The sequence below is a fragment of the Leucopleurus acutus genome, assembly GCF_964270905.1.
Source record: "Leucopleurus acutus genome assembly, chromosome: 10".
In the NCBI taxonomy this organism is placed as follows: domain Eukaryota; kingdom Metazoa; phylum Chordata; class Mammalia; order Artiodactyla; family Delphinidae; genus Leucopleurus; species Leucopleurus acutus.
Window position 1 is genome coordinate 42,819,137 of NC_139153.1, and position 26,730 is coordinate 42,845,866.

A 26,730-nucleotide genomic window follows, 5' to 3' on the forward strand; every position below is an offset into this window, starting at 1 on the left:
CTTCCACGTAAAGTCAAAGGAGAGAGTCAGTCCCTGGAATTCTTGGTGAACTGGCTAGGGTCCTCCCAGAATCTGCCCGAACGAGTACAGCACTGGTTGAGGTCAGACAAAGAAAAAGGGGTGTACTACTTCTTGAAGCGGGCAAAGAAGCTCCAGCTGCACTTCTGGTACAGAAGGGTAAAGAGACTTATAGGGCAGGAGAGGGGCTGAAGGTGGTTAAAGAGCATTGGGGCTTGGGTTTTCTATCTGGGGCACCTGTTCCTCCAGAGATGCCACTAGAGAGGGCTTTCATAGCCTGAATGGGTCCCAGCTGGCAAGGGTCCCTAACGTAGGACTTGCATAGCTCCGGGTTCTCTCTTAGGGCCATAAAAGCCTGAACATAAGGAACTTCTGTCCATTTTCCCTGCCTTTTGCAAAAATGTCAAACTGTAGGATGGTATTACAGTTGAGGCTTCTATTCTCGGACCAGGCCTCATCGTCCTCAAGTCTATATTGGGGCCAGGCTGTTTCATAAAAGAAAACAAGCTTTTTGCATCTTAAAGAATCTAGAGAAAACTTATTCCAGTGACTCAGAATGCACTGGAGGGGTGAGTCCTTGGAGATGGAGGAGGTGTTTCCCATCGTTCCTTCAGGTAGAGGCTGCTCCTATAACAGAGAGGAGCACTAGGGTTAGGAGGGCCTGTAGGGACCCCCTCAGGCAGGAGTGGTTCCAGGTGTCCCCTTCCACTTAGTCCTGTCAACTCTAGCCAAAATGGGGGTTAGCTACTCCCCCATATGGCAGTCCTGCTGGCCCCAGCGTCCTGGGGCCTGTGTCCTATCCTGGCGTCCATGGAACCCAGGAGGAGCGACCTTCCTGAAGGCTTCCCTATAGACTCTATGGCAGTATTAATCCCTGTGTTCCAGGGTATGTCCCCCTGGAATGGACATCCTCGTGGTTCTAGGACCTATTTAGTCAGGGAAGCATCTTTTCTCTAAAAGGGTGGTAGGTTTCCAAAAACAGGCACTGGCCATTAAGGATCCCTCAAGCCTGGGGAGGCAAGCACAGCAGACCCGCCCCTACAGGACAAGGCAGGAGTGGGGACGGGAGGGACCATGGAGGGGGCCTGCGGAATGCTGGGTGGAGAAGAATGGCGGCCTGAGGCGTCCTTCTACCACCATGGGTCCCCCTTCCCAACACCCCTGGGTACACCCACAGACCACCCACAGAGTGAGGGAACTCCTGAAGGAACTCAGCTGCCGTGGCCAGGGCGCAAACTCTAAGTAAGGCTGTATTTTATATTTCCACACAATTGAACCTGATGATGGTTAATTAAGTGGTGGATAAGGCAAACCCAAAGGACGTAAAGGTCCTATGGTTGGGGTCCCTAGCTGCTTGTGAGAAGGGCCAGAAAGTTTTGCTGACATGCCTTGCACAATGAGAAGTGCAGGACCTAGCGACAAGGTTGGAAAATGCCTGACAGATTTCTTTACCCCCATTTCCAGCAGAGTAAGGTGCAAAAGTAAGAGTGAGATAGGGACACAGAGATGAGACAAGGATAGTGAGGTATAGGTGGACCAGTAATAAGCCTATAAGGGTAACTGCGAGGAGGGGGCAGGGTTATGCTTTTATTTTTATTCTTATTCTTTTAAAACATTTATTTATTTAGGCTGCGCCAGGTCTTAGTTGTGGCATGCAGGCCCTTTAGTTGTGGCATGTGGACTTCTTAGTTGCAGCATGCATGCAGGATCTAGCTCCCTGACCAGGGATCGAACCCGAGCCCCCTGCCCTGGGAGCTCGGAGTCTTACCCACTGGACCACCAGGAAAGTCCCAGGGTTATGCTTTTAACTGTGTGCCTAAAACATTGCGTGGAAATTGTCTTGAGGTGGGCAGACAGACCCACCGTCTCTGTAGTCCATTGCACGACCCACTCATCCTCTGAAGGGAGATTTCTTGTGGTGAGCATCTTAGTGGCTTTTACGGCTTGACCCCATCACTGGGGCAGTAGGTCTGAAAATGCGACACACAATAAGAAAGCAAAAGAGAGAGAGAGAGTGAGGGAGAGAGAGTTGAGAGAGAGTAATGGCAGGAAGTAAGGCAGCGCCTCTCAAGCTCAAGAGAGGGGAGAGGCTGAGGCAGGTCTCCTGGCTGTTGCTCACCAAAGATCGGGGAGTAGGTTCTTGTCTTATGGCAGAAAGAATTCAGAGACAGACAGGGAGGTCAAGAAAGCAAAGTGAGGATTTATTTAATTGATAGCACATTCTCAAAAGGAGAGTGGTCAGTCTCAGGTGAGTAGCTGTGCAGAGTTTCTTTGGCAAGCAGGTTATATGGGGGTGTAGAAATGAAGGGGCAGAATATACACTGGGGAGGGAGGGGTCTGGGGTTGTAGCCCCTGATATTCATCCCAGCTCCACCTTGTGGAGAGGAGGAGGGAATTTTGTCCTTATTTAGTCTTGATCGGAAGTGTCATGGCCTCGGCGCATTATGGAAACTTCTTATCTGCAAGGCTAATTTTATTGTAATGAGAGCATAATGAGCAAAAGGTTACCTTCAGACAGCAGAGATTCCCACCTTTCTTTGCCTGCCTCCAGGACACTTATCACCCCAAAGTGTATGGTTCCCCGTCAGTCCGGAGGTTCCTGCTTTTCTTTGCACAAGGACCCGTGTTGACTACAAGATGTTTGGTTTCCTGCCATTTGGGGGAATGGCAAACCTTTATGTCTGTCAAGGTCTGTCAAACCTTGGCTGTCCCCCTTTCTCTGTTCCTATCTAGCTATCTGCCTGCTCCAACACTGGTACTGCTGGCACCTAGTGGGTAGAGGTCAGGTATATTGCTAAATATTTACAATGCACTGGACAGCCCCCATGACAAAGAATTATATGGCCCAAAATGTCAGTAGTGCCAAGGGTGAGAAACTCTGCCCTGTTGATCCTCTCCATCCTTTTGCAAGGAAGCTGGCAGCATGGGTAACTTAAATGGGCTTAGTGGGTAGACCCCAGGGACTGGAACCTCCTGGATGGACTAGCCCCAGAGCAATAGCAATATGTACAGTCATCTCCTAACAGTAGACCATTCGTAGCAATCAAGCATTCTGAAGAAGAGCAACCAGAGCGTCTTTCCTATTTGAATAGCAAGTTTTTGATTAATGAACGCCCCAGACCTCCAGTAGCTTTCCAAAGACATAACTAAAACACACAAAATCTCTTATATAAGTTGTAGAAACTCTCATGTTAGAAAGTAAGATGCTTTAAAACTTGATCCTAAGCAACATGCTTTATATTCAGTCACATCTGAGAGAGAGATGTACCCACGCCTGCCCTGACATTCTGTCAGTGGTATTTAGAATGTAACTTGACACTTTCCTAGCCCATCTTGCTTAAAATCTACTGAGTTTGGGGGGCTGTCAATAGAAATTTTTCTTTTAAACATTGAGTTTGCTTTTTCTCCTCCCAGTCGTCCTCTAACTCTCTGTGTTTTGTGTCCCGGCCAATATGACAAGCAGCACTAAGGGAATTCTGGAGCACAGTGGACATGAGAAGGGGCTTTACATTGAGAGAATGAAAACCTAAATTCCCATCTGTGTTCACTTAGTTTTTACTGAGCGTCAGAGAGGCAGGTAACTCTGTCCTCAACTGTAGGGCATGGACATAAAAATGACAGCACAGTGTTAGGTGTACTTATGCCCCCCTTCCAAGCTCCACCCACCTCCACCCTCTTGTATGCCCTAGTCTGACTTGACTGCATTGCCTGGTCCTACTGCAAGCTGCCTTTCAGCTGGATTCACCCAGTGAAAAGCACCTGCAAAGTCAGGAGGGTGGGATGTTTCTCCCAGTCCCCTCTGTGCTTGCATTTTCTGTCTGTGGCTGTGTCCCTCCACACAGAGATCTCTTCCCATGTGTACCTGCTTCATGGCTCCAGATGCACTATTTGCTCCCCTGGCCCTTCTGCCGTGTGCCTTCTGTCGTGGCTAGCCTTAGAATGCCCTGCCATCCCTTGCTCGTTTGCTGATAGCGCCCCATCTCTGTAAATACAGGAGTCCTCACTTTGCACAGTAGTTTTGGGACTGTAAAAATGACCGTGCAAAACAACCTTAATAATCAGTGGGAAAAAAATATGATTATTCTGTGACATTTCAAAACGTTTGTCAAAACACTAAAGCCCTCTTACTATTGGTAAGAGAAAAAGTAGTAAAAATTAATATTAAATAAACTAATTTGAAGCATTAGAAACATTGAGGATAAAAAGTATTTCTTCGTAAAAATCTTACCGAGAACGCTTTGAACAGTGCTTGCCTGCTCCTCCTTGTTGTATATCTTGATAGAGAGTGAACATCTTTCCTCTGCCTTGGCAAATTGACATACTCTAAGTCTGGATCAGCTGCCACTATTTTATCCTTTTTACTTCCAGTGTCACAGAATACCTTTGAGAGTTCCTTTAAAACCAGCAGGTTTTTGCTGACATCACTTCCTCTGGGACATCTTCATCACTTCCATCATTTTCTTCACTTATTCATTTATGTATTAAGTTCACCTTCCCTAAGTTCCTCCAGCTGCATATCGAGTCTCCAATGGCAGCAGTGTCAACACTCCCATAGTCAGCTCTTTCTTCTGTAACTCCGTCAATATGCTCTTCAAATTTTACTTCCAGTATTATCACTTTGCATTTCCTTGCTGCATTTTCATCTTTATTAGCCAGTTCCCTTTTTCAGTTAACCATTTTGTAAAAAGTCACATGGATTTATCACTGGGAAACAAGGAAGCAACACAACCACACACTTTTCTGTCTGTGCATGAATTGAGTAACAGATGTCCAGTGACCAGTCACCAACAGGCTTTGAAAGAGGTGACATGATTGGTCATGATCATGCTGTGCATTTGTTTTGTACATAGTGATTTGTGGACTGATGAGCTAGCCGTCCAATTATACTTTAGCAACTGCAGCTTTATACAATTGCTCATAGTTCATATACAAATGTAACTGAAATTTTAACCATCTTGTTCGGGGACTGGTGTTACTTAACTAAAATAATTGAAATTTATTGATCATTGAACTTCATGCATATCAGAGCTGTGCAAAACAACGACTGCCTGTACCCCTTTCGTTATAGTCCTTTGAATTACCTGAGTTAGATTCTGCTTCCTGCTGGTACCGTAACTGACATAGGGTGCATCTAACACCTCAGAGGAGCGGAAAAGAAAAAGCTTCACAGAATTCAGCCAAGGTCTGTCAAGATATGCCCTGTGGCTTTTGCCTCAGGACCAGCAATAATGATTCTACCATCCAGGTGTAGGCAGGCAGGAAGGCACCTGAGGTGTAATAGCCTTCTAGGTCCAGGCTCCTCAAGAAAAGGGCTGGCCTATGAGACGACTGATCCAAAACTAAGGCTGAGATGGCCATGCCTAGAAACTAGGAACTTGTTGAAAGGAATGAAGGCTTGACCCAGCTACACAATTGAAAGTAAGCTTCCCTTACTGAAAGACCCATGGCAGCAAGTTTTGGGGAACCACATGAATGAATCACCATTCCTCCTTCAAGATCTCTTAATTCTCCTGCCTCCTAGCCTCTAGTTCCCTCCCACGTTCAGGCTTTGGATCTGCAATGGCTCTGTGGCACAAACTGCTGGTCACCTACCACTTGCCCCTTCTTCCTTAATAAAGTTTAATTTTATTTGGGGTATAGAGGAAGCTACCTAAAGGGTTTTACTTCTCAGCCTTCCTTGCCGATAGACATTTGACAAAGTTCTGGCCTATGAGATAAAAGAAAAAGAAAAGGCTCTTTAAAGAAGCTGACTGGACCTTTTTTATCCATTCTCCTTTTGCTTTTACTTGATGTGGATATAATGTGGATAATAATGGTTGGAGCACCAGCAGCCATCATGGACCATGAAGTGACCTCAAAGATGAAAAGCCCCCACTAGAACAGTAGGGTGGGAAAATAAAAGGAACGTTGTGTCCCCTATGACCATAGAGATGCCATACCAGTGTTAGACTACCTGCCTCTACACTTCTGTCTTGTTTAAGGCTCTTTTATTTTGGATTTTCATTATATGCAACAAAATCTAATCCTAACTGATAAACATTCGTACTGAAATTAACTTACTATACCAAGTCCTTCAAGATGAACCTCTACTTCCTGTCAAAATCAATATAGAACAGTAACCAAACTGATTGTAGCCAATCCTGGTTACTGTGCCTGGTACCACTGTCCAATGCTTAGAATGGTAGGAAATTCAGACTGAGGCAGACCATGGGGGGAGATAGTCTGGAACTGATGGATTTCTTTCAAAATCTTAACCTAAGATTAGGTAGCTTCACCTAAGTCAGTAGTTCTCAATCACTATAGCTTGGAATCACCTGGAAAGCTTTAACTACTCCCAGTGCCTGGTCCCACTCCCCACAGATTCTGATTGATTTAATCAGTCTACAGTGAAGCCTGGCTGTTGGGTTTGGTTTTTTCTTTAAGTACCTCAGGTGATTCTAATGTCTGGCTGGGGTTGAGAACCACTGACCTAACCTTCAATTTGACCTGGTCCATATTAGTTCAGCTCCAACTACATTGCCAGACTATCTTTCTAAGATAATTGTCTTTTCAGTATGATATTAGGTCACAGTTGAGCTCATTGTGGCTTTTCCTACCCAGGTAAAAGTCATGGCTTTTTATCATCTTTTATATACGGCAGTCTTATTTCCAAAGCTCTTTTTAATACAGTACCGCTTTCTCATGGTCTTCAAAATTGTGGGCCAAGCAGTGGGCAAGAGGCTTTACGTGTATTTAGTCTTCACAACAGTGGTGTGAGAGGGGCATTATGCCCTCTCTACAGATGGGGAAACAGCCCCAGAGATTCATCCTAAGCTGGGTTACCACCGTCCCCAAGGGATGGTTTTCTGCTCTCACCTCCGAGGGCACATCCTCTCATCACCCCAGAAAGTTGAATTGGTTTCTGGAAGCAGATTGGGTGACAGCTTAACAGATGGATTCCAGGCCCTTCTCTGATGCCCTCTCCCATGGCCTTGGAGAGAATAATTCAGAGGGGATTGGAAGAGACTGCAGTAACCACAGTTAAGGCAGCCATGGTTGGTGAACATGAGAGGCTAAGAAGTTTGTCTCCATCCATGTCTATGAGCTTGGCTCTGATGCTCTGTTCTCCCATTTCAAGCCATGCAATCAAAGAAACCACAGCTCAGAGATTGTGACTCTCCCACAGTCCCAGAACTAGAAAATGGCAGAGCTGGAATCCAAATCCAGGGTTTCTTCCTGACCCTATTTCACTACCAATGAGTAACTTCAACCTGGTGTAAGGTTTTCCTGATGAAACTTGGTGATGAACTGGAGGAAACACTAGTTTTCCAGTTCGTCTCTGACCTAGCTATTTGGCTTGTCTGTCCTATTCTGAAAGACATTTTCCTACGACTACTGCACAGTTGTTTTTCCCAACAATGCGAAACAGGAGAGCTACTCTTCGGGGCAAAACCAGCCCCATCCCTCTGTTTCTGAGCTCCTTAAAATGCCAGGTCCCTCAGCAAGCAGGTGAACACCTCAAGAACAGGACCCAGGTCTCATGGCCCAGCTCCTGGCAGAGTGCTTGGCACATGGAAGGCACTCAGTACTTACTAGGTGGCTGTTTGGAGAAATGGTTTGCACAAAGCTGTTTCTACTAACAAAGTGAGACTCTTGGGCTCATTGTCTTGCAAGCTGCTTGACCTTGGCTGGTCACTTAACCTCCCTGGGCCTCGGTCTTTTCATCTGGAGATTGCATTGATCTCTGAGATGTTTCTCCCTTGGCTGTGTTCTCACACTGTATGAAATAGCAGTACATTCTAGTGGAGAAGATGGTTAGTTTCTTCGTAGATTGTGTCCTGATTTTTAGCCTGAAAGAGACACTCATAAACCATGCTTTTCATGAGTCACCCATGAAAGCAGGTAAAGTAGAATCTAACGTTAAGCTTCAGAAATAGCCCTGCAAAATCTGGGTGGAAAATGTGTTTTTACAGGATTCGCTAGCAGCAATCTCAAATACACACCAGTGCACATCACCACCAACTCCTTTTCACAAAACTTTCACAATCACATCATGAATTACCTGAAAACTTTCTTCAAGATTCAAGAAGAACTGAATGCATATAGTAGATGGCACATGGGCCTTGGAACTCAACAGACCTGTGCTGGAAGTCCAGCCCCATCCATGGATGTTCTTAGAAAAATTATCCTCTCTGTACTCCATTTTCCTCAACGGTAAGATAGGCTTAATAATACCTCTCTCCTAGGTTATTATGAATATGAAATGAGGTAATTCCTGGGTTGTTGTCAGGACATAGTAAGGGGCTTGTGGGTCAGTGGCCAGCACACATCAGGAATGCACACATTGCTCATCTTCTTTGTTTTTATTAATATCTCCACTGTCTCTCAGCAAAGCCAAAATGAAAAGAAGAATGTGCCTAGAGGTTTAAGGCATCCAGGACACATTAATGCTTACAGTTGAAGCAAATATGTGTACGTGTGTGGGAGGGAAGTTCGCATTCCAGGGACCGACTCTGACCAAAGTTTGAACCAGCCTTCTCTGCTGTATAGCTAGCTAGTGGTTACGCAGGAAAGGCTATGGTTTAGGGAGGCTGGGAGAGATGTGGCGGGAAATGGGAACCAGGAAGGATATTATTTTTAAGGGTCAAGCAGGAGCCTTGGGCCTAGTAGCAACAGAACAGGAGAGGTGATCTGAGACTTCCTCAGCAAGTAAACTCACCAGAAGTCCTGATGACTTGGATCTCAAGCGTGACAGACACTGAGGCACCTGTGATGCCTCACAGGTCTGGGGCTTGAGTGACTGGTAAGGTGGGGACCGACCATGGAGATGGTGATCTCAGGAAGAGAAGCAGACTTGAGTGGGAGATGCCAAGTTCTCTTTTGAAACATGTTAACTTAGGTGCCTAAGGACTCCTAGGTGGTGGTGTCCACCAGGCATCTGAATTTGTACCTGTTTGGGATTTAAGAGAGAGAGAGCAGGGCCCACGATCGCTGCAGAAAGTAAAGCGTCAGGGGATGGGGGCTTGTTTGGGCAAGGAAACAACCACCAAACAGCTTTCTTTTCTGGAGAGAATTCTACAAAAGATATTCCCGAGGATAGTTGGGCAGTATCCTGGACTCAAGAGGCTTAAGAGGTCATCTAAGCTAAACCTCATTTTGCAGGTGACGAAATTGGGGGCCAACATGCCCCACAGGCCTTCTCCAGGATCCCATAGCAAGGGCCACCATTACCAGCCCCAGGTCTCTCAGGGCACCCCCTTCTCCACACTGGGGGTCTCCATCTGTACTTCCTCCCCTTGATTCTCCCTTCCCTTGGCTGGGATGAGCTAGGCTGAGGAAGGTGGTAGGAACAGCCAAATGCAAAAGGACTAGGAATAGGAACGGCAGTGGTGATGGGACAGGGCGGAGAGAGCAAGGCTCAGTTGGAGCCTGAGCACATGGCTCCAGCACACTGGTTAAGGGCCAACAAGCAGACAGAGAAAGACCCGTCCAGAAACCGCCCTCTCACGTGATTAAGTAGGAATCTCTTAATCAGATGGATGGATTTTTCTTTCATTGGTTCATGTATCCTAGAGTGAAGCAGGGTTCAGCAACAATATTACTCCAATCTTGTTCAGATAAGTAGGCTGGTGTCACTGAAAAGAGTGATGTCACTTAATACTTGAACTTCTCCTAAGGTACAGGTTAAAAGCACTCTGTCATCAGAATGTATTTTTCATGGTCTGTGAGCATTAGGCTCTTCTCCAAGGCTGTTGAAGACAAAGAACTGGAGACAACTGAACTTGCAAAAGGAGTTTTTACCCAGTCTTTTGCCTCCTTACAGCAGTATTTCAAATTATCCCTTTGTTGTGCATCCTCAGAGTTTTTTACACACCAGGGCAACGCACAGTAAAGAGGGAAATGGATGGTTGTGAAAGAGGGCTCTACCATCAGCTCTAATAAAGAGTAATGGAGAAGCTGAAGATGTAGAAACCAGTTCCCTTGAAGATCTAGAAACCAATACCTTATCATTGTTTATATACGCCTTGGAAAATTCAAATTTTGTAGCCAGGGCCAGGAATGGTGAGGTGAGTGAGACACTCCCTGGGGTACAAAATTTAAGGAAGTACCTAAAAGCTCAGTAATTATGATAAAAAATGTTTGAACACGATGTTTTAAAAAATAAAAATTAATGCAGGGCTTCCCTGGTGGTGCAGTGGTTCAGAGTCCGCCTGCCGATTAAGGGGGCACGGGTTCCTGCCCCAGTCCGGGAGGATCCCACATGCCGTGCAGCCGCTGGACCCGTGAGCCATGGCCACTGAGCCTGCGCGTCCGGCCGGAGCCTGTGCTCCGCAACAGGAGAGGCCACAACAGTGAGAGGCCCATGTACCGCAAAAAAAAAAAAAAAGAAAAAATTAATGCAAAAAATCTGTGATAAAAAAACACATCAAAGCTTAAAGACAGGATCCCAGGACAGGTGTACCCCAGCTTGAAGTCCACAAATCTCAGTGTCTCAAGTGTAAGAGCATTCCCGGCTGATTAAAGATGGGTAACGATTCTCTTGCTCATACTTCCACCTGCTGCTGGAAGCAGGCAATGCCACGGTGGCACCTCTCCACCAGGACCCATGCTCACATGCAGAGGCCTGGTGCCCTCTTGCGGGCATCCACCCAATGCAGGGAACTTCACAAAATCCGTGGCCACCTACATCCTGCTGGATAGCTGAGTGGGGTAAAAAGAGCCCAGGATTCAGAGCTGCCAGACCGAGATTTGCATCGCATTTTTGCTTCTCACTTACTAGGCCGTCTTGAAAAAAATCACGTTACTGTTCTGAGCCTCAGTTTCTGCACCTATAATGGATCTCATCCATCATTGCCTCTTTCTATAACTGTGGAATTACACGAGATGCTTTCTGTGACAATGCCAAGCAGGCTGTCTGGCACAAAGTACGCACACAGTTCATTGTAAGCTACCTACTCCAGCCCAGCCCACTCCCCTTGATCAAATCAAACTTTCATCAATTTATTACTGAAGGCAAGACACACTAGAAGACAACCAGGGAGAAAAGATGTGGCGAAGTCCACACAGTGGATGATGCCATGGCTGATGTGATAGGGAAGACCTCCCCTAAGGGTGTCACTAGAGCTGGGCCTACATGGTTGGATGGGCCAGGTCACACCAGGAGCTGGCCAATAGCCTCTGGGGGTCACTAGGCCACTTCTCTGATGTTTTATCTCAGGGAAGGTCCAGTAACGTGAGACAAGTATCACGGTGGTGGATGGTGGAAAGGCCAAGGCCCTTGTAATCCTGGCTCTGCTGCTTACTAGCTGTGTGACCAATGGAAGTCACTTAACTTCCCTTAGCCTCAACTTCCTTTTCTACAAAACTGGGATAATAACACGCCTGTCCTGGGTGGAGTGCCTGCGAGTCTGTGGGCTCAATAAGTAGTAGCTGGTATTGCTAGGGTGGAACTTTCTGTGAGGAGCGGGAAGGAGGGGGACACACCAGTCAGGCAATGTTGGCCACTGTCATATTTGGCTCCTGAACCAGCCCCCTTGTTGGGCAAGAAGGCGGATGCAAATATCCCCCGCGGGCAGCCTGTGCTCTCACCCCGACAGGACTCAGCATGTCAGTGCACCGCAGAAATGAATCCCTAACAGGAGGGTGTCAGGTGGGAGTGTCCCTCCTCCTCTGGAGTTGTGGAGGGGATGCTGGATTCCAACACGAGGAAGTGGAGTCTGCAGTAAGAAGACTGGAAATCTGAATAAGGCCTGTAACTTAGATAACAACATAGTAACAGTGTTTATTTCCCGACCTTGATAACAGTGCTCTGCTTCCGTGAGAAAATGTCCTTGCTTTCAGGAAACACACTGAAATATTTAGGGGTAAAGGGGCATCACGTCTGCATTTCACTGTCAAACGGTTCAGGAAAAAATAGAAGGATAAGCAAATATGGGAAAACATTAATATTTGTGGAATCTGGATGAAGGGTATACGGGAATTCTTGCAACTTTTCTGTAAGTGGGAAATCCAATGAAATATAAAGTTATTTAATTTAAAAAAGGCAGCAGCAGTCAGGGGTTCCCTCGTCCTCCCCCCCCCCGCATCTTTTCCTCCTCCCCCTCCTCTGCGCCCAGCTCGCCATCCTTCACCACCTCCCTACTCACCTCCTTCTAAGCGACCTCTCCCTGGGCTCCCGGCCGGGCTCCTGGACTCCCCACCCCTCGGACCCGGCACAGACCGCAGCCACTCTCTGCCAAGCTGCACCCACTTTATTTGCAAGAGGAGGCCCCCAGCGCGCGGGGGCAGGGATGCGGGGCGGGAAGGTCCCACGGCCCCTCTTCCGGGGCTCACGATCCCACCCTCCCCTGGCCCCACCCCCGGACTCTGCCCCCGACCCCGCCCCTCTCGGCCCGCTAGACGATGGCGAACTGGCAGACGTAGGGCAAGGTGTCCCGGCAGCGCTTGTCGAACCACTTGCCGTTGGCCGCACCGGCCAGGGCAGCGCAGTTCTCGACCTTGCCGCCGTCGGGCTGTGCGGTGATCTCTGTCTCCCAGTTCTTGTAGGTGATATGGCCGCCAGTCATGTCCACCCAGGTGCCTTCGGCCGCCATGTCGTTGAAGCCCAGCCAGACCTCGGCCTCGCTGCCCACACTCTGGCTCAGGTACTCGTACAGGGCGTCGTTCTCGGAGCCCGTATGCGGGGTGCCCAGGGTGCCCCCTCGCGAGATGCAGTCCTCGCTCGCCTCGTGGAAGGTCTTCGCCTGGACGAAGGCCAGAAAGCACTTCATGTGCACCTTGGTACCCTTCAGGCAGACTGGGGGGGGAGGGGAGGAAATGGACGTCACCCAAGGCCTCCGGTTCTGGAGCTAAGAGCCAACCGCCAGGGGTAGTCACACCATCCTCCATCCCATCCCTGTACATCCTGTCCTCCCTGGACAGGCTCCAGACCCAGGCCAGAGGGCCGTGCTGTGGTGGGCACTGATGCACATCTCAGATCCCCATTTAAGAGGTGGTGGAGCCCCTGCTGCTGGGAGTGAGGTCAGCCCCCTCAGCTGCACACGGCCCCTCCCTCAAGGTCACACCCCTCTCCTGGGTGCCCCATCCAGTGCCCAGGAGAATAGGTAGGGTCATCTCTCCCCCAAGCAGGATAATTCTGAAGGGGCCTTTTAGCTTGGAGGCTCCACAGGGTGGCAGAGGCTGGCCTTGGGCCTGTGCTGCTACTCAGCTCCCCCTCTGCCCAATCTGCTTCCAACACCTCCCTCCCTTCACAGTTGGGACCCCGGGCTCTCCCTAATAAATGAGCTCCATCTCAGAGTGGGCTTCCCGGGGAGCCCAGGCGGAGCCACCTGCTCTGATCTTCCTCCAGCCCCACCCTCCCTGAGATCAAGAAACTGCAGGGCCAGGGGACATCCCTACCCAGAACCTAGACCACACTCCAGGTACCCAGGACCCCAAAGCCCTGACCCAGGGGCCCAAGCAAGCTCCCAGAGTCTGCCAGAGGCCTCTTCTGGGGCGGCGACTGGGAGGACGGAGCTGAGACGGGCAAGCCCCTGGGACAGAAGAGATGGCCCAGGTGGTGGGCCAGGGGCTAGCTCTCTCAGGCATGGAACCCGAGTCCAAGATTCTAAATTTGAATCTGGTCTCAAATGGTCTCTTCATTCACCTTGTGATGAAGGTATATATTTGGTCAGCTTAGGAGCATAGAATGTTTTTACTTAGCAGTTTGGTTTTTTTTTTTAATATTTATTTATTTATTTGGCTGCACCGGGTCTTAGTTGTGGCACACAGGATCTTCATGCAGCATGCGGGATCTAGTTCCCTGACCGGGGATCGAACCCAGGCCCCCTGCATTGGAAGCGTGGAGTCTTAACCACTGGACCACCAGGGAAGTCCCAGCAGTTTGTTCTTCAGCTGGGTTTGTAACTTAAATGTTTAGGCAGTTGGGGTACATGCCTCCATTTGTCCTCTTGCTGCTGACCCCAAAAGTGTTAGGGGCAGGTCTGCACTCCACCCCACCCCCATCCCCTCACTCACTCACCCTCTCACTCAGTTGCTTTCACTTAACACACATCTCCATGTCCCCGTAACATGTCTCCATGTAACTAGCCAGGTAGGCGTGGCAAAACCAGAACCTCTCTATGCCTCAGTTCCCCTCTTTAAAATAGGGGTGATAAATCCTGCCTCAGCATAATGATGATGATTAAGAGTGGCAGCCTCAGCAAAGCTGCTGACACAGGGAATGAAGCTCACGCCCTGTAGGGCTGTGGGGGCTGGCTGAGCAGAGGGTCTCCTGGGGTTCATTAGGGTTGCCTCTGCTCCACGAGCGCTGCAGGGCTCGCACTTCCAGTGGGCGGTAATGGATTCTTGTGGGAGAGCTTGTTGTCCTTTCGGTACATTGCTGCTTCCACATGTCAGGGGATCTTCCTGAGAGAAGCAGGCTGAGGAGGGGGCTCTGTGAATCCAGTGCCCTGGACTACAGGGGCCAGCCAGGGCCCTGGTGCTGGCTCGAGGCTACAGGTGGGTTGCTGGCTGCTGGCCTGAGGCCCTCTGTCTGATGTACCCCTGCCCAGAGAGGCCGCCACGTGCACTCACCCGTCTGCAGGGCCTGCTGCTCTTTCAACAGGGCCACCTCCTGGGCCAGGCTGTCCAGCTGGGTCTTGAGCTCCTCAAGCATCTTCGGGCTCACGGCATCTAGGATGAAGTCAGAAGGAAGTGGGGACAATCACGAACACGTGAGAAAGGCAGTAGGGAGTGGGGCAGGGCAGGGACTGGGAGGGGTGGACCTCTGTCAGCCACAAGGGGACGAGGGAAACGACTCCCCTCGACCTTGATGTCTTGGCATACTCTCTCTCTCCCTGTCCCTGCCGGTGGTAGTCTAAGTGATCGCTCATGATTTTCCTTCTACCGGGGGACCATCGTTCTCTTGCTCTTGCTAAAGTGAGACGTGTACCGCATTGTTCAGGAGAGTTGCTGGGATCAGATGGAGTTGGGATTTGCAGGAGCGGAGTGGAGGGTGCAGACAGCTCCTTCGGTGACACCCAACCACCCTCCCAGCTCTAGAGGAGAACAGAGCACAGGAAGCAGGGCCAGGGGCCCTTGAGACCTCCCAGATTCACTTCCCCAGGCTGGACGAACAAGGCACGGACCAAGCAGGGCAGGCACTCGGCCTGGGGCTGTGTGGAGCAGCACAGGTGAACGTGTGTACAGGCTCTGAGGTTGCATGCATGCGGGTGACCTGGGCAAGTTCCACAGCCTCCCTGAATCCACTGTCCTGTAAAACGGAATGATAATAGCCCCACCTCCAAGGACTCTGAAGAAGAATAAAGACTAAGAGAAATGAAGCATGTGACCAGCGCTGGGCTCATTGTCAGCCCTGTGACGTGGGTAATGTGTCTCTTCTATACCACCACTTATTCACAGACGGGAAACTGAGGCCAGACCGAAGCAACTCGCCTGAACTGGCAGAGCCAGCAGCCCGAACCCAAGTCCGCACGGCTGCAAGCTTGTTCTCCCCACGTCCGTGATGGCAGCAGGTTTCCTAATGTGAGCCTTCCTGAGCACAAAGGCCCGTTCGGAGCCAGTTATTCATGAGAGGCAGATGTGAAATGTCTTCCTCTGCATGTGTAAGTTGAGAGCTAAGTGGGTGGACCCCAGTCTTTCTGAAATCCCAGGAGCTTCAGGAAAGGCTGAGCTCAGCTTGGGTAGAGGGTGGGGAAGCGCTTCCATGGTCCATTTGGCTTTGCTTGCATAAAGTCCATGGTATGAGGGGTGAAGTCAGACCTTTGTCCACCCCAGATTCCTTTGCAGGGGAATCACAGGAAACGTGAGCAAGAAACATACTGGCATATATAGAAATTCATGATGTGACTTACCAAGTATGAGGAAATTAACACCCAGATGAGCAAGGCAAAACAGGGAGTGTTTGGGGCTGGCAAACTAGCCTGACTGGGTTATGTGTGCCTCACAGTGGGCCTCTGCCTCAGTGGTTCACAGCAGCTCTGTACTCAGTCCCATGATGTACCAGCACAGGGCACTGCATAAAGTTGTGAAAGTTGGGTACTGCACAGGGGCACTCAGCTGAGGGGACAGGTGGGGGCCCATGTCCAGCCTCTAAGCCTTGCCCTGGCTGTGCTGCTTGACCACACCAGTGAAAGGGATGCTCTTCTATAATTTGTCAGCTCAGAGCGGGGAGCCTTTTGTGATTTGCACCAAGGTGCCCGAGTGTACGAGGGGCCCTCCAGGGACTGGCCAAGGACCAAGGTGCTAACAGAACTCCACTGAGGAAGGCGTAGGAGTTGGGTGTTTCTACAGCTCTGGGCTAGGAGTCGGAGCCCTTGTGCTGCCCCTCACTACCTCTGAGCCTCAGATTCCTGATGCATGTTATTGAAATGGATGCCCTCAGGTCCCTGTTCTAAGAGTCTGTGACCCCCTGTGAGGCCATCCTCCCCACCTGAGCTCCTCTGCCAGGTGTGGCCACATGGCCTCTGGAGCTCCAGCCGCCTAAGCCCTCCCTGCCTCACATCTGGCTGACCCCCATACAGCTGGCTCAGGCCACACCCCACACCAGGGGCAGATGAGCTCCCAGAAGCAGCCTGGGCTCTCCCCCTTCTCATCCCACCCTGGGGGCCAGCATGGGGGCATAGCACATTCTGTCCTCTCCTCCCCTCGTCCATCCTGCCAGCTTGTTCTCCACCACTCAGCAGGCACTGAGGGGTCTCCTTGGGCACGACTGTCCCTCCTCCGGACACCCTCCCCCACTTTTGTGCACTGGCCCCTGACTAGGTTGTTCCTTTGATTCCCAGTCCTGGCTGCTCCCAGGAATCACTGGAGACTGGTGGGAAAGGCAGATGCTGGGGAGCATTCCAGGCCCATGATCCAGCATTTCTGGGGGTGGGTCCCAGGTGCCTGGATTTTAATGTTATTTCCCAGATGATGCTGATGATGCCTGAGGGAGAACCACCGTGGTTTGCAAATTGATTCACATCTTAAGAGCAGGGATGCTAATTGTCTGCTAGAGTGTTCAGCACGTGTACTGGCCCCTACCTGGAGAAAGAGCTCTGTAAGCATGTGTGGTGTAGGTGGGCAGCAGGTCGAAGGAAGGAAAACCAAGCTGCAGTGGGTTTCAGCAAGAGGCAGGGCTGGACAGGACACTCCACTCTTGCTCTGTCAGCTGTTCTGCGGGCCTCCTCCTGGACCTCCATGGGCCACCTCCGTGGGGACCACATGGAGCTAGGGTTCAAGTGTGACAGCTGAAGAGGACCAGGGCATTGTCTGGTTTGACCTTCTTGTCCATATGATCAAATACATGATTTACATGATTAAATAAATACATACTAAATCTTTGGTAAACTTGAGAAATTAACAACTATTTTCCACATTCAAAAATTCTGTTATTTGCCTTTGGAACTGTGTATCCTTTACAAAGAACATCCTTGGTGGCAATTTCAGCTAACGTTCGTGGACACACCATGCATGCTGTGAGTCTTCTTTTTTTTTTTAATGAACGTTTTGTAAAAGGTAATATAGCCATATAACTTAAAAAAAACCAAACAGTTCAGAACGTCAAAGTCTCCTTCCCAATCAAGTCTGCCCTTAGCTCCCTAGTTTTTCTTCCCAGAGGTAATCACTGTTACTAACTCTTGTGGATCCTTCCAGAAAATTCTATGCATATACAAGTAAATATATTTTTTTATATAAGTCCCTTTTTCAAAACCAATGTCAGCATAGTATCCATTCAAAGTATTGAATTTTTTGTTGTTTACTTTATGAACTGAACCTTGGGGATTATTTCCTATCAGCACCCAGATCCGCCCATTCTGTGTTGCAGGCCTGTGGGTCTCCATTGTCCTAATATGCCCTTATGTACATTGTCCGTGACCAGTGGGCAGCTGTCCATTTACAGAAGAGGCTCAGAGAGGGGCCTGAGGGCGGCCCATGCCCCTCTGCCTCACCTTTTCTGTGCTCTTGGCCCCAGCCACCTGTTTCTCTGCTTAATAAGCACTCTCATCCCCTGGAACTCTCTCTCCTCCCCTTGGAGCCCTGTGGGGGGTGACAGCCCCGATCATTGCCATGGCATTTCACTAATGTTGTCTCAAAACAGCCCGCGGTGACCTCACTGCAGGCAGGGCTCCAAGGGCAGGCCTTGCTGAGGCCAAGGCGACCCAAGGACACCCCAAACCCAGAGGCAACAGAGGGAGAGCAAAGCTGCCTCCACTATCCGAGTTTGGGTTTGAACATTTTTATTTCCTCGAGGCTGTGATACGCTATAGAACTAAGAATTAACTTGTTCTTTTCCCCGCCCCCGCCGTGCATCGAGTATATCCTACGTTCCAGACACTTCACATGTTTTCTATCATTAAATCCTCACAACCAGCGTTGTGAGCAAATGCCACAATCCCTATTTTACAGTTGAGAAACCCGAGGTTTGGAGATGCCAAGGCAAAGCCTGCCAGCACTCCTGATGAGAGTCGGACATCTCCAGACTTCTGAGCCAAAAGTTTGATTTCTGTAAAATATTGGGGTGGTGGGGGAGTGGGTGTCAGTTTAGGTGATCTGGAAGCTTCTTTCTGATTCTAAGAGCCAGTGACTCTTACAGTTTTGACAATTGCCCCTGCTGCTGGAGGACTCTCCCAGGTCCCAAGGGCTACTTCATTGAAGTTCCCTGGACTCATGGAGAACGAAAGTGGAGGGGAAGGAGAGTGAGGACCAGCAAAGGAGAGGGCGACCAGCTCCCTGGAGGATGGGGAGGGGCTCCACCCCCCTCCTTACCTTTCTTAACATTTGCAGCCTTCTTGACCTTGGAGGTAGGTGTCTCGGCAGTGACCTGGGTCAGGAGGGAGAAGAGGCAGAGGAGCAAGTAGGGCCCCCAAAGCTCCATGCTGCTGCACCCACCGGCTGGGGCTGCTGCTGCCGCCTGCAGTGGACCTGGGTCAGAGAGCACTAGTGGCTGTGGCCTGGGCTGCACGTCTTAAGGCAACTGCCACGACGACCTCTGTCCAGGAAACCCTCCCAGAGTTGGCTGAGAGAGTGCCAAAAAAAAGCTTGCAAAAGGAGGAAGCCCTTGGGGCCACGGAGCCTCACTGCCCGGGGAACACCCACCCAGCATCCGGGCCCCGCCTTCTAAAACAGAGTCATTATTTTCTAGGATTCTGAGAAATACACGCTAGTTGTCATAGCTCACATCTGCTGAGCAGTTACCTTGGGCAGGCGCTGGGTCATACTTTTCCCTGGCCTCGTTGAGGCCTCACACCAGCAATATGAGGGAAGTGCTGTCATTTCCCCATTTTACAGTTGAGGAAACTGAGGCTCAGTGAGTTTAAGGGAACCCAAGCTACCCAGCTGTAAGGGGCAGCACCAGTATTTGACCCCAAGTGGGGTGACTCCAGAATGGTCCCACAATGATGTCTCCTTACAGAGTGCACTGGGGCTGACTGCTGGATTGTCTAGAATGTTTGCTGTGATTCTTTTGTGGTCTGTCTCTATGCACTTGATGTATCTTTGGTTAAAAATACAAGGGAGTCCTCTCCTTTTTTCACTTTCTGTTTCTCAACTATCCTGTCTGAAGCAGAGGTGACCACGGTGGGAGAAGGGCAGCTGTGGTGCCCCAGAGTGGTGTCAGAGATGGAGCAGGGAGAAAAGAATGTCCCCATGAGGAGCAGTGTGGTGTGGGGTGTCAGGGTGCTGCAGCAGGGTGGAGGGGGGCACCCCCAGGGGAACACAGGCCCTACATGGAGTGTTGGAGTCCAGGTGAGGAGAAGAGGTGGTCCGCATGGGAGAGCGGGTGGTGGCAGAGGTGAGAGAGTGGTTACATACAGGGGCACCCATCGAGTAAGTACATTTATTAAAGACCATGGGAGCCAGGTTTCTCATTGTCAGAAAAGGGAGGTGCAAATACAGAGAGAAAACTAGAATGAATCCTATGGTGTAGGATTAAAATTGGAGCTATCGGTGTGCAGTTGTGGACTTTGACACCTAAAGAGGAATCTATAAATGTCAGTGGAAATGTGCACATCAGTCTGCCAGCTGTCTGGGTGGAGCAGAATTGCCTCCAAAGCCTCGAGCACTCCTGGCATCCAAGTGCCACCTTCTATAATAAATACAGCTTTCCACTAAAAGGAACCAGAGCACCTTGGAGAAATGGCTGATTTCAGGGCTGGGGCAGGAAAAGTAGAAAATGAGCCCAGAACAAGTTGTTTTGCCAGAAAGCAAGGAATTGTTTAAAGAAGGATGGGAACGTGCCAGGACACAGAGCCAGCTTGAAGGAGCTTCTTGGGGCCAAAATCAGGGACAGTTTGAACATCAAAATAGTGACAGTAACAGCAAAACAGGAAATCATGAGCATACACAGATATAAATAAATAAGCGAATACACGGGAAGTCTGATGAGCAACGGGGTATTTTCATCATCTCAGATTACTTGCCCACAAAATACTTATTAATTACAAAGAGGAAAGAGTCACCTCGCAGTGGAGAAGCCTGGAAGATGTCACTCGAATGAAGTGACCAAAGTAAGCATCGTCAGTAATGGGCCAAATGGAGAGCCTGCAGCACCTGAGCGCCTGATGGGCTGCGGTGAGGAGAATGCGGCATCATCTCCGTGAGACTCCTGTTGAGGAAACACCACACTAGCCCAGCTGAGGGGCTTTCTACAAAACAACTGCCCAGCAACTTTCAGAGCCGCCCAGGACGTGTCTGAGGAACTGTTTCAGACTGAAGGAGATTGCAGGCACAGAGCAACGTGTTTGGACCAAACCCTTCCGCTCTCATGGGCGCCCTTGGGACAACTGGAGAAACTTGGTGGGTCTGAGGAGCACGTGGCAGGGATGTACCCCTTGGATGTTACTGTCCAGTTTGGATGGTGTGTTGTGACTCTGGAGGAGAGTGGCCTTGTCAATAGGAAGCATGCACTAAAGCACAACCTTCGGGCATCAGGTCGACAACTCACTTGAAAATGGCTCAGGGGAAAAATATTCTTTGTACTGTAGTTGCAGATTTTCTGTGAGCTTTAGATTGTTCCAAAAGAAAATGCAGTGCTATGTAATTCAGGCTTTTCTTCCAGGGACCCCGCCTTGCCCCATCTGATTTGGGGAGGGATGTGCCTGCAGCCCAGCCTGGCTGACCTCCCTGCTGTGGTCCCCAAGGGCAGGAGCCTGGGGCAGGCAGCAGGCACTCTGTTGGCCCTTTCTGTCAGGGGCCATCCCTCACATTCTCAAGAGTGGGAGAGGGTTTTATATTCACAGCTGGCCCCTCAGTGGGATGGTTTAGGGCTGAGGATTATGCAACCTAACAGGCAGGGAGCCTTGCTTCCTGGAACTTTGGGTGGGTAGCACATAGCAAGAGAAAATTAAAATTCTTTTTTTCTTTTTGAAACTCCATTGCTTTTTTTTTTTTTTTTTTGCGGTACGCGGGCCTCTCACTGTTGTGACCTCTCCCATTGTGGAGCACAGGCTCCGGATGTGCAGCCCCAGCAGCCATGGCTCACGGGCCCAGCTGCTCCGCGGCACATGGGATCCTCCCAGACCAGGGCATGAACCCGCGTCCCCTTGCATCGGCAGGCGGACTCCCAACCACTGCGCCACCAGGGAAGCCCTCCATCGCTTTCTTGATTTTCTCACCTCAGCTTTTTGGCAGCAGGGAAATGGGAGGAGTTTGTTTCCAAGTATGAGGCCAGGACAGGCCTGATTGTTGAGGCCGTGCCCTGGCTATGCTGGAGAGGAGGTCCCAGAGAAGCTCTGCTGTGGCCGTTCAGAAACCCGGAACCCCCTGCCCTAGGTGTCATCCCACAGGAGCCACACAGGAGCCAGGCTGTGTCAGGACCCGCCTGGAACTGTTCTTGCCCCATCGGTCCCTCATTCACTTCACAATGTGCCCAGGCCTGTGTGAGGCCCTGGGAGTGCAATGTGAGGGGCCCCCTGTGCCAGTGGGACTGAGGTGGGCCTCAACAAAGGCAAGTGGCCCACCGTCCCTCAACCTTTGAGATAAAAAGCAGATGGGAAGAGGCCACCTGGTTTAACCACCACTCGATATGGGCTGTCCTTTTCCATTGAGCCTGTCAGATGTCTCCATGTGCTTGCTTAAATCCTTCCTGGGACGAGCAGCTCATTACTCTGCAAAGCAGCTGGTTCCATCATTAGACACTCAGCTTGTTATAAAGTCCCCCTGTGGTGAGGCAGGCAGGCCTCCGAAAGATCACCCTGTGGTCCCTGGCGCCGGCCTCTGGAGCAGTCATTTAAGAGGCCAGCAAATGTTTGCAACTGGCCTTCCTGTCCCTCTTTGACTGCCTCCTCTCCGTGTTCCTTCCCCGCTTCCTCCCAACTTTTCCTCTGAGATATGGTTCCTGGATTTATCTTCCCCAAATCACCTTTGGATAGAATTCTGCTTGTCACTGTCCTCGCTGTGGTGTGTTTTCTCAAGCAGTCTGCCATGGGCAGGGGCCTGTGCCTCCCGTGGTCCAAATGGACACGCTGTTCAGAACCCACCTCTTTGTAGCCACCATGCCTCACTTGCTGCCAGTGTTAATAAGCTTATGGCCATTGAACCCCCGGGTCCTCTTGTCCACCCCCAGCTCTCCCTGGCTAGGTGAGAACCAGCACTGCAGCCACCTCCAGTGGACTCACCAGCAGCCCCGGTGAGGTCTATGGATTTCATCGTCCCAGCGTAAAAGATCTTCTGGTGGCACCGTCCCAGAGGCCTCTACCAGCCGGTAGGGCAGCAGCAAGTGGGGGTGGTTTCAGCCAGGAGAACGATGCTGGGTTAATGTTCACGAATGACCCACCCTCAAGGAAAAGTCTATGAGCTAACACACCACCCTCAGGGCCCAGTCTTTTCACATCAGTTTCCCTGCACAAAGAATCATCTTGACGATAAAGCCAGAGGCAGAAAAATCTGAAGAGAGCTCTAAAAGGCACATTTCAGGTTTTAAGCGTTGTTTTTTTTTTTTTCCCCTCCAAAGCTGTTGGAAGTCTGAGTATATAAAACAAGCTCTGGCCACCCCACCCATGTCAGCCCAAACAACATGAAAACTTCTGGCCCAACGTGGAACCATCCCCCACCCCTACCCTCTCCCTGCACAGATGTTTCCTTTTAGCTCCACTGGCCCTATATCAACAGAAATGAGGCCCCGCCTATGGAGCAGAGAATTTCCACACTCTCTTCAAAGGTAAGAATATCCAGGGTGCACATCTCCAATAATATATTGCAAGGGCAGTCTTGGCCCTTAGAACCAAAGACAAATGGCCTATTACCATGGTCTCAATGACCGTCATTAGGAAAGTCATTTGCTCCTTTCTGAACCCTTTTTGACAACCTTGTTGTCATTCATTCAACAAGTATTGCCTCTGTCCTTGTGTGCCAGGCCCTGGGGCACACAGTACTGGGGGAGGCAATACCCCACCTAGCCAAGTTCTTGGCACCATGGGGCCACATTCCTTGTTGTTTTGTCCCTAAAGGTCAGCAGTATCCTAGTGGAAAGAGAACTGGGGGTCCTGGATTCTAAGTGGAGCTCAGACACCTGGCACTTGTGTTTTCTGGGGCAAGTTATTCAAGACCCAGATCCCTCTTTCATAAACTAGGGCAATAATCTCTGCCTACACAATGGGATTCTTGTAAGGAGCATGTGGAGACCCTGTGTGTGAGGCAGCTGGGCCACCTGCAAAGGTGTGGGAAAGGAGGACTGGTGAGAGAAGGTGCACCGCCCTCAGAGATCCATGGCCTCTGTCCACCACTTTACTCCTTCCACTCCAGGGCTGAGACAGTAAATGACCTGACTTGTAAGTTTGGGAAGAGTAAACTGGGCGTGTGGCCGTTTTGCACTTACCTGATGTCTTCAGCTATAATAGCTCACACAGGAAGAAATAGAAAATCTGATTAGTTTTGTAGGATGCTATAGATTTCCATCTGCCTTTTTGACACCTGTCCCTCGACCCCTCCACAAATGGCCTTAAAATTTGACAAATACAAACCCAGTTGTGCATTTAGGGATCCTGAAGTTTCCAAATTATCACACTAGCCCTGCACAACCTCACTAGTTAAGTTTTGCTGGTTTCTCTTTTTCCCCCCATGGAACTCCTCATAGAGCCCATGTCCAGAATCTGCAGATGCCCCCAGGGAATGAAATGACTGGTGACAGACTGCTCCCTTCTAAAGCTCTCTCCCTTCTCTGGAATTTTTCAGAGAACAAGCTTTTGGTTTCATTGATTTTCTCTACTGATTTTCAGATTTCAATTTCACTGATATCTATATTGCTCTAATTTTTATTATTTCTTTTCCTCTGCTTACTTTGGATTTAATTTGCTCTTCTAGTTTCCTAAGGTGGAAGCTTAGATGATTGGTTTTAGATCTTTCTTCTTTTCTAATATATGTATTCAAGGCTATAAATTTCCTTCTAAGCACTGCTTTTGTTACAACCCACAAATTTTGATAAGTTGTGTTTTCGTTTTCATTTAGTTCAAAATTCGTAATCTCACTTGAGATTTCTACTTTGACCCAGTTGTTATTTAGAAGTTTGTTGTTTAATCTCCAAGTGTTTTGGGATTTTCTGGCTATGTTTCTGTAATTGATTTCTAGTTTAATTCTATTGTGTTCTGAGATCAGATCATTGTGATTTGTTTTATTAAATTTGTTAAGGTGCATTTTATGGTTCAGAATGTGGTCTATCTTGGTGAATGTTCCATGTGTGTATCCAGCTGTTGATGGACGCAGCAGTCTATAGATGTCCATTATGTCCAGTTGATTGATGGTGTTGCTGAGTCCAAATATGTCCTTACCAATTTCCTGCCTGCTCCATCTGTCCATTTCTGATAGAGGGGTGTTGACGTCTCCAGTTATGATAGTGGACTCATGTATTTCTTCTTGCTGTTCTATCAGTTTTTACCTCATGTATTTTTATTTTTTAAACATCTTTTTTTCTTGTCTGTGTTGGGTCTTTGTTGCTCTGCGTGGGCTTTCCTAGTTGTGGCGAGCGGGGGCTACTCTTCATTATGGTGTGAGGGCTTCTCATTGCAGTGGCTTCTTGTTGCAGAGCACGAGCTCTAGGTGCACCTGTGCCTAGTAGTTGCAGCACGCGGGCTCAGTACTTGTGGCTCCACAGGCTCAACAGTTGTGGCTCGCAAGGTCTAGAGCGCAGGCTCAGTAGTTGTGGTGCGTGGGCTTAGCTGCTCTGCAGCATGTGGGATCTTCCCGGACCAGGGATAGAACCTGTGTCCCCTGCATTGGCAGGCGGATTCTTAACCACTGCGCCAGTGGGGAAGTCCTACCTCATGTATTTTAATGCTCTGTTGTTAGGCATATACACATTACAGATTTTTATGTCCTCCTGGATAACTGACCCCTTTAACATTATGTAATGTTCCTCTTTATTCCTGATAACTCTCCTTGCTCTGAAGTCTCCTCTGTCTGAAATTAATATAGCTGCTCTAGCTTTCTTTTGATTGTTACCATGGTTTATCTTTCTTCCTCCACTTATCAATACTTTTAATCTATATGTCTCATATTTAAAGTAAGCTTCATATAGCTATATTAATTTCGCTGGATTTGCCTGTTGGTCTCTCTGATTTGGGGAGCAGTGGTTGCCCTGTGACCTCACTTCTCTTACAGATCTAAGAAGCATTGTTGCTTTTTCAGTTTATTCAGCTCTGGTGTCTCCTCCTCATTTACTTCAGGTGCTGGCCAGGTCCAACTTCAGGGGCTATCCCAGCAGTGAATTAGGACAGCTTCAGACCTCCTTGCTAGGACATTAAACCCCCTTTTCAGCCCTGGCCCTGGTCCAACACCCTCAGATCCACTCCCACCTCTATTTCCTTGGTACCTGCCAAGCCAGGTCTTGCAATTATTTTGATGAGTAATATCTTTCTTCCCATGGCAGGGACTGCATTTCCCTGCTCAGGATGGGCTGTAATCAGACCCTAGTTATGGGTCTGGAGCCAATGAGGGAAGGTGGGGCAGAGGTTGACAAGTATCACCTTGTGAGACATCTGCCTCAGTATGGTCCTTGCATGGGAACTGGTACAGTGTTTCTTTTGGGAAACGGCTGCTCTCCTTTAGCTAGGGGTGGGGGCTTCTTCTGCCTGCCTAAAGTGTTCCGGGGAGAATGAGGGACCAAGATCCTGTCTTTATCCCAGGTCAGAGTCCCTTTCTTCCTGAAGAAAGCCCTGTCTCTGGCAAAGGAACCTGCCAAGGATGCACCTTCAGGCTGCTTTGCAGCTCTGCCATTCTTGCACAAGCAGTGATACTGGCATGAACTTCTTTATACTTCATGTTTTTACTCTCCTTTGGTTACATTTCCAGAAGTGGAGTGTTAGGTCAGCGGGCATGAAATTTTTAAGACTTTTAATACCCACTGCCAGATTATTTCCAAAAAGTTTTGAATAACACAGGTTTACGCTCGACTGGCAGTTATATGAGACCACAGCCTTTATTGAGCAAAATGCAAACTGCTGTCAGTATTCTAAATTCATGTGTTTTGCAGGCTTGAATTTACACAATTTGAGAGACCAAGGAATCACAGAAACAATAAAACCAATTTGAATATTCTATAACATTTCATTCCTTCTATGCCCACCCTTACCCTCCCCACCCACAAGCTGTTGATTGCCTTTTAGCTGACTTTAGTTTTTCTCCCTGACATTTATTTAATGGCCACTAAAGACAGCTCTGGTTCTGCTGGATGAAGCAGTGGATTTCCCCAGGACAATATTTTTCCAAGTCTTTGCCAGTCTCTGCCTTCAGTTTTCACTTATTCTGAGAGCTGCCTCT

The 26,730-nt window shown here is 49.3% G+C and overlaps 1 protein-coding gene across 1 annotated transcript; it reads right to left on the reverse strand.

Annotated features, from left to right (window-relative positions):
* Positions 1-12,379: 12,379 nt before the first annotated feature.
* On the reverse strand, positions 12,380-18,909 carry CLEC3B (C-type lectin domain family 3 member B). Its single transcript, XM_082847545.1, has 3 exons — positions 18,748-18,909; positions 14,572-14,670; positions 12,380-12,793 (listed from the first exon to the last, which is right to left on the reverse strand). Exons 1-3 carry the CDS (start codon positions 18,854-18,856, stop codon positions 12,393-12,395), a joined length of 609 nt encoding a protein of 202 aa, XP_082703671.1. The 5' UTR covers positions 18,857-18,909; the 3' UTR covers positions 12,380-12,392.
* Between the last annotated feature and the right edge of the window lie 7,821 nt (positions 18,910-26,730).

Excerpts from the sequence above, each read along its gene's own strand:
- CLEC3B (XM_082847545.1), bottom strand. The coding sequence starts at position 18,856 with ATGGAGCTTTGGGGGCCCTACTTGCTCCTCTGCCTCTTCTCCCTCCTG. Across the intron at positions 14,671-18,747 it reads GGCTGCAAATGTTAAGAAAG|ATGCCGTGAGCCCGAAGATG; the intron begins GTAAGGAGGGGG and ends ACTTCATCCTAG. Across the intron at positions 12,794-14,571 it reads GCAGCAGGCCCTGCAGACGG|TCTGCCTGAAGGGTACCAAG; the intron begins GTGAGTGCACGT and ends CTCCCCCCCCAG.